The sequence below is a fragment of the Tamandua tetradactyla genome, chromosome 1 (genome assembly GCF_023851605.1).
Source record: "Tamandua tetradactyla isolate mTamTet1 chromosome 1, mTamTet1.pri, whole genome shotgun sequence".
Classification (NCBI taxonomy): Eukaryota; Metazoa; Chordata; class Mammalia; order Pilosa; family Myrmecophagidae; genus Tamandua; species Tamandua tetradactyla.
This window is the reverse complement of record NC_135327.1, coordinates 202409110-202430194: the sequence shown is the minus strand read 5'-3', so window position 1 is coordinate 202430194 and position 21085 is coordinate 202409110. Positions and strand designations below refer to the sequence as shown.

Below are 21085 nucleotides of genomic sequence, written 5' to 3'. Positions count from 1 at the left end.
TTTTTTACGACACTGTCATTTTAAGAGTCCAAACCAGCTATCTTGCAGAATATTCCTCATATTTGATTCACCTGATTTTCTTCATTAGATTTAGGTTAAACATATTTGGCATAAAAATACATTGGTGATGTATGTCCTCAGTGCATCATGTACACATTTGGGGCACATGATGTCAGTCATTTTGAGCTGTGGCTTAAGGAGATATCTGCCAGATTTTTTCACTATAAAAACTTCTTCTCTCTTTGTAACTTATAAGTAATCTGTGGGGTGAGTCTTTGAGATTCTGTGAATATCCTATCACTCAACAATCTTTCACCCAATAGCTTTTAGTAATTTATTGACATAAATTTTCCTCAAATTGTCCTTTTTCTTTACTCCATATAGTATGAAATCGTCTATAGAAACTTGGGTAATATGAAGTCCAATAATCTTTTCGATTCCATTAAAACATGCTGATATTTTTAAATTGTAGATAAAAATTATAGATTAAACTTTCAAGAGCATGAGAATAGCGAGTTCCATCAAGTTGGGAAGGTAGAAAGAAATCATCAAATTGCAAGAGTCATTAGATAACTCAGTAAAATTGGTCCATATCATAAAGGATAGCCTCTGAGTTTTATCCATATAGGCTATAAGAACCAGTGACAAGAGTATATAACTATAGCTAATATATTACATTAAATGTAATTTTAATGTACTTAAAATGAGGTTTGGGTTTAGATTTCAAACCTTTATGGACAAGGGAAATAAGTGAGAAAGGTGAAGTATGAATAAATCAAGAAGAGTTAGGAAATTAGTAGAGAGATGTGGGAATTGTTGAATTGTAGAGCTAATTAAAAAACTAAAGTGAACGCTAAGTAAAGGAAGGACTATGGTTAATAATATAATTATAATAATAATGTTTCCTCAATGGGAACAAAGGTACCATATTATTTCAAAATCTTTATTATTGGGAAAACTGTGGGATATCTGGGAACTCTGTGCTTTCTGAATGATTTTTCTGTAAATCTAAAACTTCTCTAATAAAAAAATTAAAGAACTGAAAGCAGAAGCAATTATAGAATTCCTTTTGTGTAACAAATTATGAGCATAACCTCACTAACTTAAAATACTTTACAGAATTCTCGCCTGCCATACTGGAGACCCAGGTTTAATTTCTGGTGCCTGCCCATGCAAAATAAAAAAAAAACCTTTACAGGACAACAGTCTCAATTACAGAATGTCTATTACCCATCTACCTTTACCCCCATCTATGAAAATTATATGGGGCAAGATTGCCTATTAGAGTTTCTTAGTGGACTTGTTTTTAGTGAGTAAAAAATAATTACTAGGATTTAATGTGACAATTGTGACATATTTATATGCAGAACAGATACTTAAAAAGCAGTGTTTATCAAATCCTAAATCACAGCCGATTAGCAAGCTATGCCATTAAGTTAGGTGATCCAGAATTTTAATAAATGAAATAGAATAGAAGGTATAAGAATACTTTGCATATAGTATGGAAAAGTTTTATTTTGTAAAAATTTTATTTTTGTTAAATGTATGTAACCGTTATTGTATAAAATGTGTTTTATACACATTTGAGGATGAGAAAAAAACTGAAAGCCAGTGCTTTAAAGTGCTTGTAATTTGTTCTCTCAGATAATTTCAACACCTCTCCCCCACCATTAAAATAACCCCAACAATTCTGTTTTTGCTTATCAAGCACTTCTTAGATATTAAGCTTAAATGAATTGACTATTCAAATGTTCTGGGTTTATTTTTAAAAACCTCAAAAGGAAAAAAAACAAATCTGTAACATATAAACTAAAGTATATTTTATTCTTCTGTTTCCCTTTATCAATTTTACATACTTCAGAGGTTTAGTGATGATCTGTGAGACTGGAAGACATGAACTGCTTTGAAAATGTATACATTGTAACAGAGGTGGGAGGCAAAAGGAAGAATAAACACCACATGTAAGGTGAGCTAGTATACTGAGCACACTGGGTATAGGAGTGGATTAGAGGTGGGGGTCCAAAGTGATGAGGAGGCATTTTGGAAACAGAGTAGAAGGGAATAACTAGGCATACAGAAAAAGTATGATTTGTGGGTAGGTGAAAATAATGGATTGGAACAGAGTTATGGATACAATGACTTTCCTCAGAGAGGTGAAAACTGAAATTATGAGAGATGTTGAATTCACAAAGCATGTACCAAGGAAAACAAGAAGACTAAAGAGGAATCCTTAGGGGTGCACAGATTGATAAAAGCATAGGTTATTTCATCAAGAAACATATTAAATCTTATGAAGAGGCAATGGGAGGGCAGTGGTGAGGAAAGAAATCACTTGCTATTTACCTACCAGCTGGGTTTTCCTTATCTTAAAGAAACTGAAAATAAATTTACTTAGTTGGGAGGATTTATTTGCAGAGGTTAAAGTGCTCTAAGAAGAGTGATTACAGGGTTAAAATGTGGAAAGTAAAGATATAACCTATGTTTTCTTATTAAAAAATATTTTGGAACCTAGAGTAGTATTGTCCTTATATATAAGCAAAAATACCAATAGGACCCTTGTGGCCCCAAGACTGATCTGAAAATCTACAAGTGTTTGCTCTCTCTTTTTTTTTATGTTCATCATCATTTCTTATAACATCTGCATCAATTCAGAAAAAGCAATAAAAAGAAAACAGAAACAAATTCATACATACCATCCCCCTTACCCCTCTCCTTCACCAATCACAAGCATTTCAATCTATTAAATTTAATATTTGTTCCCCCTATTAATTTTTAATCCATATGTGTTATACAAGTGTTCTCTTAGCTTCATGCTTTATATACTTAAAAATTCTTTTTTGCATTCTCAAAATAACCTATAAATGTAGGGTATTTTATATTTTACAAAGTAGAAAATGAATGAGTTAACTTCTTTGTGCATCATAAAATCACAAAAAGTTAATAGTGGCTCCAGGAGAATCAACTGAGTCAAAATCACTAAAAGTTAATAGTGGCTCCAGGAGAATCAACTGAGTCACATGGCTCTTTGTTTATGTGAAAGCAAAGTATAGCCTGTACTTTCAAAAGTTATGATAATGCACACAAACAAAAATACTTATACCCCTAAGATAAAATGAGTATGGTAGGGTGAGCAACAGTGGCTCAGTGGCAGAGTTCTTGCCTGCCATGCTGGAGACCTGGGTTCGATTTCGGGAGCCTGCACATGTCAATAAATAAATAAATAAATAAATAATGACTATGGTATATGTAATTGAAATTTTATAAGAGAAACTAATGGATTATTTCTGGATTTAGAATGAACAACACACTAGGAAATATCCGAAACTACTAAAAACAACTCAGAGAACAAGTTGTTGAGTTGAAGTCTGTCAAACTAAAAAATATAAAAAGGCATAAAAAATATAAAAGGATGAAAAGCAATCATGGGAGACAATCATTTATGGAAGTGAGAATGAACTACAACATTAGAGATTAATTTATTTCTTATGAAAGACATTGGTTAGAAAATGAGATATCTAAAAATAAATGTTTACCTTAGGGAGTTTTACAGATTGAATTGCCTGCCCCCAGAAAATTATGTTCAAGCCCTAACCCCTGGCCATATGAATGTGACCCATCTGGAAACAGGATCTTTGAAAATGTTATTAGATAAGAGGAGGTCAAACTGGATTAGGATGGGCCCTTAATCCAAAATGACTCATGTCCATATAAGAAGAAGAAATCTGGGGATAGTCGATAACAGAGACAGAGACAGATTGACAGCCATGTGATGGAGGCAGAGATTGAGTTATGTTTTTACAAGGAATGCCATGAATTGCTGACCACCCACCAGAAGCTAAGGGAAAGGCATAGAATGGATTTTCCCCCGTAAGAGGAAGCATGAATCTCCCTACACCTTCATTTCAGACTTATAGTCTCCAGAACCATGAGAAAATAAATTTCTGTTGTTTATGCCAACTGATCTGTTATACTTTGTTATAGCAGCCCTGGCCAACTAAAATAGGGAGTGAGTAGGAAGAATCCAGGTCAAGCTGAAACTGTTACATTAATAAATGGACAATAACTATTTCATGGTTCCTTCTTTTGCCTCAAAAAGTGACAATATTTAAAGAAAAATGACAAAATGTCCATCCTTAGGTCCACTTCCCTCCCCCCTCCTGCTCCTTGTTGGTTCCCCAGGATTGAGCTCTGACTGAGGCTGGGTAGCAAGACAGCCTCTTCGGTGAGGTCAGCAACATTAAGGAGCTCATCCTCAATCAAGGTGTTGTAGAAAGTCTTGATATCTTGAAGAATGCTCTTGACTTCTGTTACACTATGTTGATAGCCATACACTTCTGACCAAAATGTTGGCCATGACCAATTCTACGGATACAGTTTTCCTTGTTGGTGGGAAGGTTATAGTTGATGATTAAAGAACACTGCACATCAATGCCTCCAGCCAGCAGGTGGGTGGTAGTCAGTACTTTGCTAGAACCAGTATGGAACTCTTGCATGATCACATCTCCTTCCTCTGGGCTCATATTGCCATACATGGCAGAGGCAGTGAAGTCTTGGGTATACATTTTCTCAGTCAGCCAACTGACTGTCCTTCAAGTGTTGATGAAGATAACTGCCTGGGTAATGGTAAAGGTTTCATACAAGTCACAAGTGGTGTCCAGCTTCTTTCATTTCATTACATATTGAATTGGTGGATACCCTCCATCCAGGGTCCACCCTTCCTACTTGACAAGAATTCGAATGGGATCCCTCATAAACTTCTTGGTCACTTCAAGCACATCAGAAGACATTTGGACCTCACAGTAAAACCACCTCAGTATTGCTGTTGTGATTTTGGAATATATCATAGATCAGGTCCTTGAATCCACAGCTCAACATTGCTTCATCCACTACAAACATTTTGTTATATTTGGGAGACAGGAATCACTGATTAGGCATATCAAACATATAGTTTGAGGTACCCACAATGATATAGGGTGCCTTTGTATCTAAAACTCAGCATGCACCTTGGTGCCCCTGACGTAGGTGTGGCAGGAGGCACCCAAGTAATCCATAATGCTGTCACTACCTTCTGTATCAGCTGAGATAGTTCCTGAGTGGGAGCCAGGACCAAGTCTTGGATGGCCTTTATATCCAATTCAGTCTCATGCAGAAACGAGATGGCCATTGAGCTTGAGCAATCAATCACATTATAATCTTGTTGAAAGAAAACCATCAATCCATGTGTCCAAGGCATGAACCAGGCATGTAAGTAGTACAAAGCCAAGCTGGGAGAAACAAGGGGTTACTTAGTCCCTGGCTGATATAAGATGGGCACCACCATCACGTGCCACTCCACCTAGGTCTGGGAGGTTAATAAACTAAAAGAAGCGGATATCTAAAAAGTAGGTTAACACATTGTTTTCTCAACAGTAAAAGAGGAAAGGTTCAGAGTCCAAGAAAACCTGAAAAAGGCACATATTCTTTTTATTTTAAAAACTATAGGAAGTTTAAAGAGATTTGCTGTTTCTTCTTCTGTAAAAGGGGATGTTTGAAGAATAATTAGCATCAAATAATGCAAAACTTTTCACATGATTACCTTATAAGTAGGAATGGGAGGCATTTTTCCCCCTAGAACTCTGCCCTCTTCCCCTAAATCTCTTTTGCTCTCTTGTTCATGCTAAGGGGAGTGAATGACTTGGAGAATGTTATTTTTTCATAAATAAATGCAGAATTGCAGATTTTCTATTATCCACTTTCTACTAAGCTCCCCTTCTCCTGCCTACCTTCTGAGTCTTCCAACAATGGCAAAATTTGCTTCAGGAATTCCTGATACTGCCAGAGCCACTCAATGCTATATCATCAACCAGAGGATATCCCTTCCTAATGCCAGGGGGAAAGAACTGGCATCTCAAGTTAAAATTCAGAGTGTCCTTTCCATATAAACTAAAACTATCCACTCACCGGTCAACCTCTTTGTCTTCAAGATACACAATGTTTTTAAGTTATTTGTTCATATGTTGCATTCAATACTATCCTACCCCTGAGGGCAAATCAAGTACATTTTCTTGATCGAATCTGAAGCATAATGGTACCACAGCAAGTCATTATTCTGATTTTCTTTTGTATGTATGAATAATTACAATGTTTGGAAAAATTATTTCAGTGATCAGAAAGGGATGAGAAAAAACACTACTATACTGCTTTATAGCCAAGATTAAGTTCACTTACTTTTAAGATTCCTAAATAGTTCTGGGACACTTTGAAAGAGCTCCCTCACCCCCAAATAAGTAAAATGATTAAGAGGTTAAGAGACTACAATGTGAGGACACACTAAACAGATTACTGACTCAATCTGAAAGATAAAAACAGTGGCTCTTTAAAAGAATCATGAAGCATATGGTTTTGGCGAACATTAACTTATTCACTCAAAGCACAGAAAAATATCTATATAAATATATATGAATATACACATGATACTTCCATAAAGTATTTTCTAGTATAGGAAAATATGACCATGAGGAGCTTTACCTTAGTGATTTGAGACTAACATTATATAAGAACACTTTTTATAGTACTATTAGAAAAAAAAAGAAAATGCTGACTACTACTAAATCTAAAGCAACTGACAAAGATTAACTTGAACAAGATATTAATATTTAGAATAAATAGAACTTTTCAAATGCCTACACTGTGCTAGGACTTTATAAATATTACATTTGTTAGAATACTGTACGGGAAAAATTTTTACTTTCATATTACAGAGGAGGAAACTGAGGCTTGTTAGTAGGTATTTGTCTGAAGCCACAAAGCTTATGAGGGTACAAATGGCATTTGAACTGAGGTTTGTCTGGCTCCAAAATCTACATTCCTTCCAATCTGTGTGCCTCCTTCCTTTTTGTATAGTGTTAGAGATTAAAAAAAGGATCAAGGTACTAGTAATGGAAAATTGTTAAATAAAGAAAATAAAAATAAAAGATAAAAAGTAGTTAAAAGAAAGAGTAGATGGAAAAAATTAAACAAAAAACTATAAGACTGTAAAAGACAAACAGTAAACCCTATTGTAAATGATGGACTATAACCAATAGTACTATTAAAAAAATGTTCTTTCATGAATTGTAACAAATGTACCACCCTAATGCAAGGTGTTAATAATACGGTGGTATATGGGAAGTTGTATTTTTCACATGATTTTTCTGTAAACCTACAATTTCTTTAATAAAGATAGAAAGGGTAGAGACTTTAGTTACTTATTTCTAAAGCTTCTAAAAATTGATGATCGCAAGAGGTTCCAGGAGATATTCAATAAAACTGTGGCACTCTGAAGGTTTTATTTTCCTAATTTTCCTTCCAGTTTTACTATAAATCTAAGACAAAAATCTATTGTTTTTATTTACTTAAAATTTAGGGGATGTGAAGAACTTAGAATTGTTTAAATTGTTTTATCTGATGACATTAAACAATTGGCATAAAATGGTCAAATGAGTTTTTTTACATTTAATTTCAATTTTCCAATTTTATGATTTAACTAGAAAAGCAAATCTAAAAATATTCCATGAAATTTACCATCTAGATTGGAAATCCAAATTAAGCTAGACAGTACCTTTAGCAGCATCACAAACATTAAAATAATGTCCAAAAAATGAAGTAAGACTCCAAATTCTACTGCCTCTGTTAGCCTTATCAAATTGTTAGCCAAACAAATAAATCACATTATTGCCAATGACGAAAAACTCTATATAGAGACTACTGGAGAATTACTTGACCTATACCTACCTACCTTTTCTTCAAAGAATTTTTTTCTTAATTTGGCATCTGTAGGAGGTACAGTTTTTCTCAGGTTTCTATACCACTTCCTAACAATATGTCCTCTCCAATAAGCTTGGATTCTAAAACAAAGATATTTGAAAATAACTAAATTATCATTATTTTATTTTAACAAATATTTCTGTACTTACTATAAGCCAAGGCACTCAGGAGACAATGGTAGTCAAGAAAATAAACAAAATCACTCTATCTTTTAAACTCAGTTATCATTAGCTTGATTTCTAATTATATACTTTTAAGTTACTATGGCATTTTTTGCTAATTAGGACTTGGAATCACAACTGATTTGCTGAAACAATTCTTACCTTGTTGCACATTTTATTTTGAATAACCGGGCTCCATCATGTATTACCCTGGTTTGATACTGGTTCCTTCTACAAAGAGGACAAGTTTTTTTATTCGTGAACTTCTCAAAAGCCTGAAGGCATGCCTAAAGAAAGATATTTTCCTTTAAATTTTATGAGTAATTACTTATAAACAGTTTTACTTCTAATATAATTATAGTGTTCTTTTCTCTCATAATTATGAGACAGTTCAATTTAGATTGTGAAGTTTCATCAGATGTTAACACCTTTCTTATGAAACCTGTTCCAAAAATGATATTTTACAAGAATATACATGCAGATACATCAAAAACTTCTGAAAATCACTACTGTAAGGTAAATCATCTTTGTGTATAAGACTAACATGCAGTTAAATCATATGAATTAAGCTATCATTCACTTTGATGTACATTATTAATGACAATCTGTTATACAAACATTGTGGTTCTTTTGTCACATAAAATTCACGATTTTAAAAACAGGATGAATTGTGTACTGTAGCCTAAAGTCATGTTTCTAACTATAAATGGTGATTGTAGACAAAATAAATGACTCTTTTTAGGAGACTTTAAAATGAGTAAGACTAGGGTAGATTTCTTTAAGTTACAAGAATGATGTATTGCATACTTTCTCATAGGAGTTAAAACAGGATTTACTTACTCTGTGAAATACATGGGAACATGAAAGCAGCACCTGTTCATGAGTAAACAAAAAAAGTCTGACATTTCAATTAGTTTAGAAGAAAAGCAACTTAAATGCATTAATTAAAAGAAAAATTCTCAATGCTTAAAAGAGAAACTGTTTCTTCTGAAAAAAATTTTAAAAGCAGATTAATAGCCTTAATACGTATAATATTTTGTGTTTAAATTTAGAATAGCACAAGTATATAATTTTAAAAAAAGTTAAACTTTTTTTAGTATCAAAAAAACCACATAAAGTTTGATATTATGCCATTAAAATGAGTACATAAACTGAAGAAATAGAAAAATTTCAGGGTAGATAAGAATAAGTACAAATTGGAATGGGAGAAGACAAAGAGAAAGAGCACAGTACTCTTGGGACGTGGGGTAGAAAGAAGCAGAGAAATGTAAAGTAAATGCTGCTTTTTAGAGCTTTGTACAACCAAATTACATTTTAATTTTTAAAAAATCAGTTTTATTGAGACATAATTCTGACACTCATAAATTTAAATAGCAATAAATTGTGAAAAAATAGGAATGCCTTTTTTTAATGCAGTGAAAGTGTACTTACAAGAAAACTTCACTTTTCTTTGACCCAAATTCCATACCACATAATGATACTCTAGGCTGTGACAAAAAAAAAAAAAAAAAAAAAAAAAAAAAAAACCCGAAGCTTAGACTGAATTAAAAAAAAAAGGTAGCTGGTTTTTAGTGGAAGGAAGGGGTGAAACCAGAACAACCAGTATGTGCTATTGAGCTGGCAAACACAAAGGATCAATGGCTAGCAGCCAGCTGAAGGAAAAGGCTTTCAGCTACAGGGGCATTTTTTCTTCTCCTTCAAGAGAAGAAAGTTAAGGAAACTTCTGGGACTAAAGAAGGGGGATGGGTGGGTGGGCAAAGGCATTTCCCCTTTTTGTCAAGAATTTTACTTTAATGAGTACATTTGTTAACACTCCCTGGTAAGACCTGATCTGTGTAAAACTCCCCCCGCCCCCCCAAAAAAGTATACTTTTTTCTTAAATGGGAAGAGACAAAGAAGGTATATCAACATTATATGTTGATATAAAAATAGAACTCAGAAGTTCTAAAACCCTTTCTTGAAACATATTGCCAATAATAAGTCTAAATTGGATAAGCTCAGTAAAGGGATCCTTTTATATTACCACCATTTAATCTGTTTAATAGCAATTTTTTATATAGTCAGCTACTACTTTTTTTTTTTTCCATGGGCAGGCACCAGGAATTGAATCTGGGTCTCCTGCATAGCAGGTGAGAACTCTGCCTGCTGAGCCACCGTGGCCCGCCCCTAAACTGTAGTCTACCCCAAAACGTGGCCCACCCCTAAACCGTGGCCCGCCCTGTCAGTTACTAATTTTTATAGAATAATTTTTCAAGGTATTTTATCAACAGATATTTGATGATCTGTACTGAATAAAATTATACTTCTGTATATTAAAACTACTGTACTTTTAAATATCTGTAACTACTTCCTGTTGGCAAACATTCTCTAAGATAACAAAATTAATTATTAAGTAGTGGTAAATACCCTAAAAATGTCATCAAAGTTAGGATTAAATTCCAACTGAAATTTCTGAGTTGGTTTCTGTAAATCATTTAAATTGTTTATTATTTCCTCATCTGTTAAATGGGCATAGTATTTACCTCAGAGATATACTAGATTAATTGAAGGTACTCTGAAATCATTAAATATTGGGAAAATGCCAAGTATTATTTATAACTAAGGAAAAATCTAAAAAAGGAAATAAAAGCTAGAAGTGCAAAATAAATAGAATAGTGTCTGTATCTATAATCAAACAAAAATAAGAGAATTTAGTGAAAAAGTTATAAAAAATAGAATGGAAGAAATGTTGGGCAGGATGCATGCTGATGCCCCCTAAGATATTCAACTTTATGCATTCATTCTTCATATAACCAGGTTAAATATAATTAAGAAGGAGTTTGCTGAGACCAGAAAGATTCCTGATAGCTTTATTAACTCTTTTGCTATACTAAAATATTACATTTATCCTAGGGGGCAATTCTGTGGTTTAAAGAGTTTAATCTTACCAAAATACCCAACTTTTATATAGTTATGATTAGGTCCTTATATAGAACTAGAATAAAATAGCTATGTTTAAAATAACTTATGAATTTGAACTAGTCAAAAAAAAGTTATGTCTTCGAACATACTTGTTAATGGTAAAACTTATCAAAACAAATTAAGTTTGAGTGTTTATGCACTAAGACAGTAAATAAACCCTGGGGTTCCCAGGCTCTGAATTCTAAGTTTGTTTTAACATTATTTGCTGTATTTCTTTCAACAAATATCCAAGTGCCTGCTATATAGGAAGCATAATGCTACATATTATGGGAAACCATTCCAGGGTAACCATTAGCTCTAAAAAAATTCTAAGAATATAAGTGTCCTTAATTACTAGGAGATTACAATTTAGGTAAGCAGAGAAAATATGTATAGAAAACACCTACGATACAGATTATATATTATCTGTAAATCTGTAAACCCAGGTTTTTTAATCACAATTTACTATTGAAAAGTTACATGAATAATTATAAAACATTTTACTTTTCTTAAAGATTCTTCCACAAATTCCTTGAAGATATTCAATTACACTTTGTTCCTTTACTACCCCAATTCATAAAGCAACTTAAATTTCCTTTTTGTTTTCTTCCTTCCTACATTGGGATAAAAATGTTTCCTGTATTCCATATCAATTGTTTCCCTCACCTTTCAACTGTTTAGGACTAGCATTTCTTTTGTTCAGACTTTTGTACTTGAGAATATCATTTGGTAAATAAACAAAACTCTTTAATGACAGTGTTCAGCTCTCTCTCAAATACATATTTCACTTAATGGAAGAGGACACATTAGTATTTGAGGAAGAGGACACATAAGAGGATGAAACTGGAAAGAAGCCTGGAATCTTAAATTCCATATCAGTGTCTAGTCACTAGAAAACAACTCCACTAAACTCATGTAACTAATCTTCTTCATGCTAAACACCTGGGGATGAAGTCCAAATTCTTCTTTACATATTGGGCATGGCTGCATAGAATCCCCTTGAGTGACAGATCTCTGTTTCACTTTTTCCCATTCATCTGTTGATAGTGGCAATGGAGGAGGTTCAAATAGGCCCAACTTCTGTGCTAAAGTTAAAAGATTACAAAATATGAGTTAAGATATATTTTAGAATATGGCAAACATATATAATTTTAATGACATTATTTTTTAAATATTAAAGCAATACATTTGTAGCATAACTACTTTCACAGTATATAGAATACTGCTTTTCTATGGGGGCATAGAAATCAGTGATAATAGTACCTTACATTTACAATGATATTTTATGTTTTCATTTACAAAGAATTTTTCCAAATCTTGTCATTTTCATAATACTACTATAAGCAAGCAAGATTAATATCTAATTTTACAGATGAAAATTTTAAGCCTACTAATTTTTCACATGGTCAGGTCCTTGTCACTTCTCACTTAATTTTTCTCCATGCCTTCAGCATTGCCTGCTTCCAATTTATCTTGTCTCTATCACCAGTGACCTTTATAAAAGGTTTATCAAGAATGCTCTTCCCCTGCTAAAAATCCTTATGACTTTTAATTACTATCAGGATAAATTTCCTTAATCCAACAACATGAAAGTACCCACCATATATCTATTCTGGGTCAAGCATGGAGCTTAAAATTCATTGGGAAATACTGCTTTGAAAAAGTAACTGCAATATACTGGGGCAAAATGCTAGTTAGAACACGCACAACTACTTACACCAACTCCCGCAAACACAAACAGAACCATAAATGAATAAAAAAGCATCAACCTACAAGGGTATTTTCAGAGATATAAAGTGATACATCTTTGAAACAAGAACTGGAAGGTATAACAAAGAAACATGCAGAGCGCAAAAAAAAGAGCTCTTGAAAATTGAAAATTTTATAGCAAAAATGAAAAAGTTAACACAAAGTTTGAAAGAGAAAGTTAAGATAATTTCACAAAATGTAGAAAAAAAGGTATAACAGAATATAGAAAATGAAAGAATTAAAGTATCAGTCTAGGAAGTCTGACCTCCTAAACACAGGTATTTCAGGAGAGAAAAAAAACCCATAGAAAATGGAAATTCAAAATTTTAAAGGAACTAATTCAAAACATTTCCCATAAGTTCTAATTTGATAGAGTCCACCAAATGCCCAGCAAAATAAATGAAAAAGGCCTACCCCAAGTTCCATCACTGTGATGTTTCAGAATAGTAAAGATAAAAAGTAGATCTGGAAAACTTTCAAAGAATAAAAAACATATTAACTAGGTCTCAAAAAGGGATCCAGAAATCAGGAATCAGAATGGCATCCAACTTATCTATAGCAATATGAACACTAGAAGACAATAAAGCAGTTCTTACAAAATTCTGAGGAAAAAAATTGACTTCCAAAATAAAAATTTCCTATCAATCAAATCTGAAAGTAAAATAATCCCTTTAGACATATAAATCCTTAAATTTATCTCCTATGCATTCTTTCTCAGGAAGTTACTAGAGACGGTACTTCACTGAAAACAGGGAGTAAACTAAGAAAAAGAAATTCATGAGATCAGGGGAAAAAAGGATCTAACACAAAAGAAAATCAAAGTGAATTTGTAGGATGAAGCTGAAAAGAAATCCTAACAAAGTCAAAGTGAATTTGTAGGATGAAGCTGAAAAGAAATCCTAGGTTGACAGCTCTGCAGCACCCCGAGAGAGCAATCAGTACAGAATTATGGAGGGTTCCAGAAATAATGTTTCCAAGAAGATGAAACTGAAACATTTCCTAGAGTATTTCAATGTATTAAGAGAATATTTGTGCCTCTAAGAGATACTGTGGGGATGAATTAGTGATGACAATAAAACTAAATAAATGAAAAAATTAGATGTAATTTCAGAGAAATCTTGGGGAGGGTGGGAATATGATATGTGTAGGGAGAGGTGGGGTGGAAATATAAGATGATAAATCTTTATTTTCTATGATAAGAAGTCAAGATACATTACCTAGAACTGAAAATTTTAAAAATAGCAATATGAGTATATTGTTTATAAATACTAAAGAAAACACCATAAGAAAGAACTAAGGAATTTGAAAATGATAGCCTCAGAGTAGTGCCAAAGAAGGGGCAGGGGAATGCTATATTTTTGTTATAATCCTCAAAGAACTATTTAACTTTAAAAACTATGCACATGCATAACTTTCATTAAAAATAAAGTAATAATAGTGTGGTAAATATTATAAAGAATGACATCATAAAGGCTGTTTTGGAACATATCAGAAGATATAAACTTGTATGTCTGTGAAGTGGGGAGTCAGGAAAGTAACATTTATCAAAGTGACACCCTATCAAAGTGACATTTAAATGGAGTTCTGTAGGGTGAAGAAGAAACAGTAAGGTGAAGAGGAGAGGGAAGAGAATGAAGGAAGAGTTTTCCAGATGGAGGAAAAAGGCTTCTGGAGGAAAAAGATGTGAAAAGGGCCTTTAGGTAAAACAGCACACAGCCTATTAAGTAACTGAAAGACCAGTAGGACAGAAGAAACTAGAGTCAAAAGAAGAGTGGTACTTGATGAGCTGGGGAAGCAGAGGAGCTGGATTATTAATATATTTATTTTCTTGCTCACATTATCCCCATCATAATTTTTAAACTTCAGTACAGACATACTTTTCTGTATAACTATAAGGATTTCTTTACCATAAGAATTATATTGAACTCAGATTCATTACCTCTGATAAGCCAAATTATGAATGACCAGATTATCTTACCTAAAGTTAATGGTGGAGGTTTGGGATCAAGAACATATTCTTTTTCTGGATCTTCCTTTTTTGAGCCCTGTGTAGCTTTTTTAAGTCCAGTATCTATTACTGCTTTTGCATCTCTTTTTAGAGATTTGGATCTGTTCTCTCTCTTTTGTACCTTTGTCTTAGAATGATCTGCTATGGAAAGATTTCGAAGTTGAAAATCATGTAAAATGTGATCTTGTAAAGCCACTGCAGTGACTGCTAGGTTATCTTTTTTAGATGAATGATCCTAAAAAGTAGAAAAAAGCAGTACATGTATGGTATATTATATATATTATATAATGTACCATTTTTTAAAATTATTTTGTATGCTATATGGCAGAGGTCACATTTTATTCTTTTTCCATGTGAGTATCCTGTTATTGTAGCACCATTTGTTGAATTTTTGTTTGTTTCTGTCGGTTTTTAATGTTTGTTTTTTGGGAAGTACATGGGCCAGGAATGGAGCCCGTGTATCATTTAGGGGAAAACTGTAGCCTTAATGCTCAATCTTGATAACATATTACATCAAATATAATAATGTTTTAACCCATTGTTATCGAAGTCAGAATAAACTCTAGTCTTATAATTTATGTTAATATAGTAATATTTTTTCATTTAATTACTAAAACCTTATGCTGTTTCCCTACAATTAAAACAGGCAAATCTTGCTTCTGTTCTATTAAAGAGTACTTGCATTTACGTACACATTTTCTGGGAAAACAATGCATTTTCTATACAGAATAAAAACTACCATGCAACTAAGATAGGCTTGCAATAAGTACTATAGTAGATTATTTTTTCTCATCTAGCTGCCCATTGCTCCCATGTTCACTACATTTCCCATTCCTGCTGAAAATTCCTAGCTGAATCAAAGTTTGCAAATTAATTTTTATATCCTTAAATCAGTGAATTAAAATATATTTCATGAGTAAAATGATGTGTATGTTTTAACAAAGAATTGTGTACCTTATTTTTTAACATGCTGAAACAGGAAAAATTGTTTTATATCACATCCCTTTAATTCTTCCACTGTAAAAAACATAGTCAACAGAAAGTTAAAATTAGAGCACACCTAATTTTACAAAGTTTGTGGGAAAAATATATTTTAAGGATCTAATTGATTCTCAAGTAATGGAATGCCTACTGCATCTAGCACTAAACTATCATTCTAATTTTGGAGGAAGGGGGAGGAATTCAAAGCAGCTATGACTTGATTCATCCCTGTTCTCAAACAGTACACCATCTAGTTGAAGAGAAAATATTAATACAAATCAGAATAATTCATTGCTAAATATAATGATATATTTATAAAAGAATTTCAGAATAAAAGACCAGAGAATAGTAAGTGAAAAACCTTCTAAAGAGATAACATTTAACATTAAAATGGGATTTAAAGGGCAGACAGAGGGAAAATGAATATGCCACACTACAGGTACAAGAAAAATAAAGGCTCTGATTAGGAAATCAGCATGATATATTTACCATTTAGGGAAGAAAGGTAACAATGAAGAAATTGGAGTGGAGGAGGAATACTGGTTAAATTCAACCTGTCCAGATAATGGAAGTAAAGATTATGGGGAACAAGTAAACTTGGGTTCCAATCTTGCTCTATCACTTTTCTAGGTAAGATCCTTAACATATCTGAATTTCAGTTTCCTTGCGAATAAAACTGGCTGTGGGGATCCAGAGCCTAGGATCCCCCTCAATATGAAGAGCCTCCTCTCCACACTGAGAGCAGGTCATTGCACGTAGCCACTTATATGACCAGGACAGACAGTAAAGGTCACCAGATTTCCTCAAGGGAGAAACAGTGTACAAACAGTATCATAAATAAGGCATTGAAACCCCCCCTCCCCTGATCATTGCTGATAACCCCCAACCCTCTGTGTCACGAGACCCTACTGAAACTCTGTTGTCACACTCTATGAAATTTCTTTGTCCTTAAGTCTTATAAGCTGCCCTCTGGCACTCCCTGCCCTTTGTGAAGTGCTAACCTTCATTTTCCATGGCCAGCGACCACTTTGCAAAGTACTAACCTTCATTTCCATGCAAGATCTCCTGTTTGTAAGTCCTAATAAATTCATGCCTAAGTCCATGCCAGGCAGTTCTTTGGTCTTAGGACTGAGCTCAGTTGTAATAATTGGTGAGCCAGCCAGGATACCCAAGACACCAAGGAGCTGCTAGTCATAGTGGGCATGGGTTCTGGGAAGGGAGTATCCATGGGGGGAAATCCCAAGTTGGCCTCTATCGTCTATGTGGGGAGGGATGGCTGTCCTCCTAAATGAATGGGGACCTCTGTGACAGTATGGCAATGCTCTGAAAACTCTGGTGGGGTTGCTTACTGCTTTGGAGCAGATGGCAGGACAACTAAATTTGAGTAAAAAGAAAAGGGACCACCAAATAGCAGCAGCCATGCAAATGAGAGTCCTGCAAATGGCTACCAAGGCAGAATAAATGGCAAAAGCCACCACATGCCATTTATAGGAGGAATTACAACTAGAAAGAGGCATGTACCTTGCCCAGAGGGAAATGAAGGACTCTGGATGATTGCCTGCACCTGGTGGACAGTCAGTTAAAGACTCTGGCATGCAGATACGCCTGAGTTAGAGGCCATAAATTGCTTCGGGCTCCAGTCCAGAGGATTTCAGCTACTCTAGGGGACACCAAAGTGTGGAACCCCACAGACTCCTTGGAAGAGGAAGGGAAGGAGGATGAAAAGTGCCAAAAGATGCACCCCATAGTACAACAATGGAAGGCAAGTTTCTACATGGTAAGCCACTCAGGTTAGTGATTAACAACAAGAAAAAACCTTTTAAAAACTGTGCCCTTTAAAATCTATAGTATTATTAAATTTTAGATGGAAAACCTTTTAAAAATATCTAGTTCAATTCCATTTTATAAATGAGAAAACATATCCAGAGACTAGGCAACTCCTTCAAAATGATACAGCTGGTTTGTGGCAATGGCAGAATTAGAAACTTAATCCTTGTTTAGTATCAAGAGTTAAATTTCATAAAGACATACTCTTCTTTAATTCTAGTATAAAACCAGTTAAAAGAGATAGGGCTTGAGAGCAACAACTACCATTGTGGTACTCAAGTAATTTATCAATCTAAGTAACCATAAACTAATAAGCACACCAATTAAAAAGACAAAAATATATACATATGAGACAAATATACAGAAACAATTTAAAAATACAGTCAACACACTGTCTTTCATACTTTCGAATTCATTCTTTATATATTTTTTATGTGATTGCATTTGCATTTACGATAGCCAGAGGCACACAAACATAAGTAAAGCTACATTGATTCTAGGCCATCATAAATTTGCACAAATTAAGTAAGAATATCTTTGATAGTATTAAGACTGACTATTTACATAACTACTGTGGGTCTTGAGGTAAACTGAGGCACATAAGCCACCTCTTGGTTGAACTTCAAACCATCTCAATCTTATTGAGTCCTTAAAATATTAATAATTAAGCACTGCAAATAATCATTAACACCCCAAGTTGATGTCTGACTCTTAACACCAGGTTCCTGGGCTCGAACTTCCAGAAAGTCTAACGGGATCCCATGGTAAATTGGCATGAATTTGTAAACTAAAAAAAAAATTTCCTCCACTATACACTATATTGATAAGACAGACCCTTTATTATGAACTGGCTCCTATTATTTTTAGGAGAAATTTTGAAAACCAGAGTTCATAATGTCAGCTCTCCTCAGACCATTTTCTTTTTTCGGTACCGTGGTTGTGCTTTCTCATTCCACCGTTCCCGCCTTTGGCTAGGGAAATTCTTTCCCTCTTGCTCACTTATTTTCCTTCGTTCCCTTTCCTCTGGTAAAACAGCAGCCGCGGCCTCGGCTTCGCCGCGGCTTACCCAGCAAACCGACCTCGAGTTTCCTCGGGCCACTTCCCCAACGGCGCTCAGAAACAGCGGCCGTTGCCTCAGTAACCGACCACCTTTGCGGCCGCTCCCCCATTGCGCATGCTCGTCGCTCTCCCCGCCCCACCCCGCTCCGTAGCGCGCGCGCCAGCTCTCCGTGAAGGCCCCTTCTGCCTTTCGGGAGCTCAACGCGTTTGTGTTTGTTCGGAGGTTTTTGTGGAACAGGTTCTTTGAGTGTTAGTTGTAGGAAAGAGATGTGAGGGAATGAAGGAACGCAAACAAGTGTGTCCTAAACGTCACATTTCAACCTCAAACCAGTAGGATTGCGTCGTCCGAAAAGACTGGGTTACGGAGGACCAGCTCTTTGCACGATCAATCTGCCCTCAGCTCGGAGGCTCCCGAGGGTCTGTGGCTTGAGCGTCTACCTCTCCGCACGTTCTCGCAAGACACAAATATTTATGGGTTACATAACGAAAACTTAAACATGGGCAAGTCGATGGACAAAAGGGAGCAGACCCCAAATGAAATTCGTTAGTTCAAACTGCGAACAGCAAACAATCGTACAATAAAAATTCCGCGGGGCCGCGGATTGACGAGCGATATCGAGAAGACTCGCGCCTGGCGGCACCTGGGGACACAGTAGAGTGAAGAGAATATCCTACTATGGTTTATAGAGAAGGCTGTCAACCAGCCTTTTTGTCTGTATAGGCTGAGATACATAAGCCAAAATTAAAGGCCCCTTTTCTATTTCATACCATTGAAGTAAGTAGATAAGGTAGTTTGGTTTCATTTGACCAAAAGAGAGGAAATCATTGCATAGCAGATAAGGGAAAGGAGTTGATGAGTCATCTGTTATATACCAAGAGAGTTTGAGGGAAATAAACCAATGAATTAATCCATGTTTGAATCCAGGCCTACGAAGACCTGAATTGAGCGATTGCTCATTATCTAGGGATCCAGTTAAAGTTTCAAACCAAATTAAGCAATGCCCTTAAGATAGTTAAATAAAGCCTAAAATTAAGATTACTGTGTAGATGCACATTTGTGCCTAAATTATGAGAATATCATTGTTACTTTTAATTGATCTCATTTTCTGTGTAACAGTGAACACTACCAATAGATTTATTGTCACAGATACATTTGACATGTAAATGATGATGTTTTAGAATATTAGCTTTTATATGTCAAGAGTTATGAAGGTGTTCCGTAGAAAGTTGTTTATACTATATAACTATCATAGAGTGAGAAAGACATACAGTAAAACATCTTGCACATTAATGGAATAATTTATACGAAGATTACAAAAAGAAGCAGTAATAGTATCCTTTTTGCAACTTCTTCCTCTTTTTAAAGAATTTCCTATGACTTAGAAGAGCTGTCTTCCCCTATGGACACTTGGATAACTGAAGCCCAGAGAAGTAAATTCCTGAAGTTCTCTCGTTTAGAACACTGCAGATCTAATACTTGAGGTTTCTGTTTCCAAATGTGGGTTTTAATTTTATTTTTAAAATCACTTTGCTGTGCCTTTTGCAGATGGCCTTTCAGTGAATAACACTGAAGTAAACCTAAATGTTGTTGGGATCTCAATGTTTAATTGAGCTTCTTAGTATTTGCAGTGCTATGCAAGTTAAAACAAAAACTTAAGAGATCCATTTAAATATTAGAACAGTTTCCCCCATTAGCTGTGAATGAATAAACTGAGGTACAGTTACTGCACTTTTTAGCTAGTCAAATGTGCCCTGCAGACTTCTGGCATCACAATCCTCTTGTATTAAATTCAGATTCTTTGGTTCTAATCTAGATCTGCAGTATTAGCCTCACTGAGGGGAGGACCAGAATTTCCCCTTTTTTAAGCAAAGTAGTTCTTAGTCACAATGAAATTTGAAAACTATTGAGCTAGAATTTTAAAATTTAAGTAAATAGGATCATAAAATTCAAAGCTGAAATTGAAGGTTAGAATTATTAGCCCAAACTCTATCATAAAAGAGAAATATGAGAAGTTAAGTGATTAAATATGTTAAATTTTATAGATAAGTAGTAACAACTTTATTTTTAAACAATTTTGTTAATACACAATAAATTGCACATATTTAAACCATAGGATCTGTGTTAGTTAGATTCAGTTGTCAACTTGGCCAGGTGAGCATACCTAGTCTTGTTGCTGCGGACATAAGCCAACGGTATGTGAACCTCATCTGTTGCCAATTATATCTGCAGTCAGCTAGGAGGCGTGTCTGCTGCAATGAGTGATGTTTGACTTAATTGGCTGGTGCTTAAATGAGAGACTGCAACGTAGCACTGCTAAGCAGCTTGGCATTCCTCATCTCAGCACTTGCAGCTCAGCCCAGGCCTTTGGAGATGCAGAAAGAAGTCACCCCGGGGAAAGTTGTTGGAACCCAGGGGCCTGGAGAGAAGACCGGCAGAGACCATCCTGTGCCATCCACGTAAGAAAGAACCTCAGTGGAAAGTTAGCTGCCTTTCCTCTGAAGAGCCAACAAAATAAATCCCCTTTTATTAAAAGCCAATCCGTCTCTGGTGTGTTGCATTCCGGCAGCTAGCAAA

The 21085-nt window shown here is 34.7% G+C and overlaps 1 protein-coding gene, 1 non-coding gene and 1 pseudogene across 9 annotated transcripts in view; all 3 read right to left on the bottom strand.

The window, feature by feature from the left end:
* Nucleotides 1-18610, bottom strand: part of RNF32 (ring finger protein 32) — a 41194-nt gene extending 22584 nt beyond the window's left edge. For 3 of the 8 annotated variants that reach the window (XR_013171253.1, XM_077151147.1, XM_077151183.1), the window contains exons 1-7: nt 18451-18610; nt 15598-15660; nt 14614-14878; nt 11829-11971; nt 8787-8819; nt 8109-8233; nt 7757-7865 (exon numbers count right to left, since the gene is read on the bottom strand). Coding sequence is in view for 6 of the 8 variants with exons in the window: in XM_077151147.1 (XP_077007262.1) it covers nt 7757-7865; nt 8109-8233; nt 8787-8819; nt 11829-11971; nt 14614-14878; nt 15598-15612 (690 nt within the window). In the remaining 2 variants the exon portion in view is untranslated. Of the gene's footprint in view, nt 1-5162; nt 5265-7752; nt 7866-8108; nt 8234-8786; nt 8820-11828; nt 11972-14613; nt 14879-15597; nt 15661-18383 lie in introns of those variants that run through there. The other 5 variants (XR_013171248.1, XM_077151192.1, XM_077151171.1 and 2 more) reach the window with 4 other exon arrangements.
* LOC143674882 (eukaryotic initiation factor 4A-I pseudogene) lies at nt 4069-5181 on the bottom strand (annotated as a pseudogene).
* On the bottom strand, nt 5217-5349 carry LOC143653757 (small nucleolar RNA SNORA48). The gene has a single exon (XR_013161522.1). It is a non-coding gene; the product is annotated as a small nucleolar RNA SNORA48 (small nucleolar RNA).
* Nucleotides 18611-21085: the final 2475 nt, after the last annotated feature.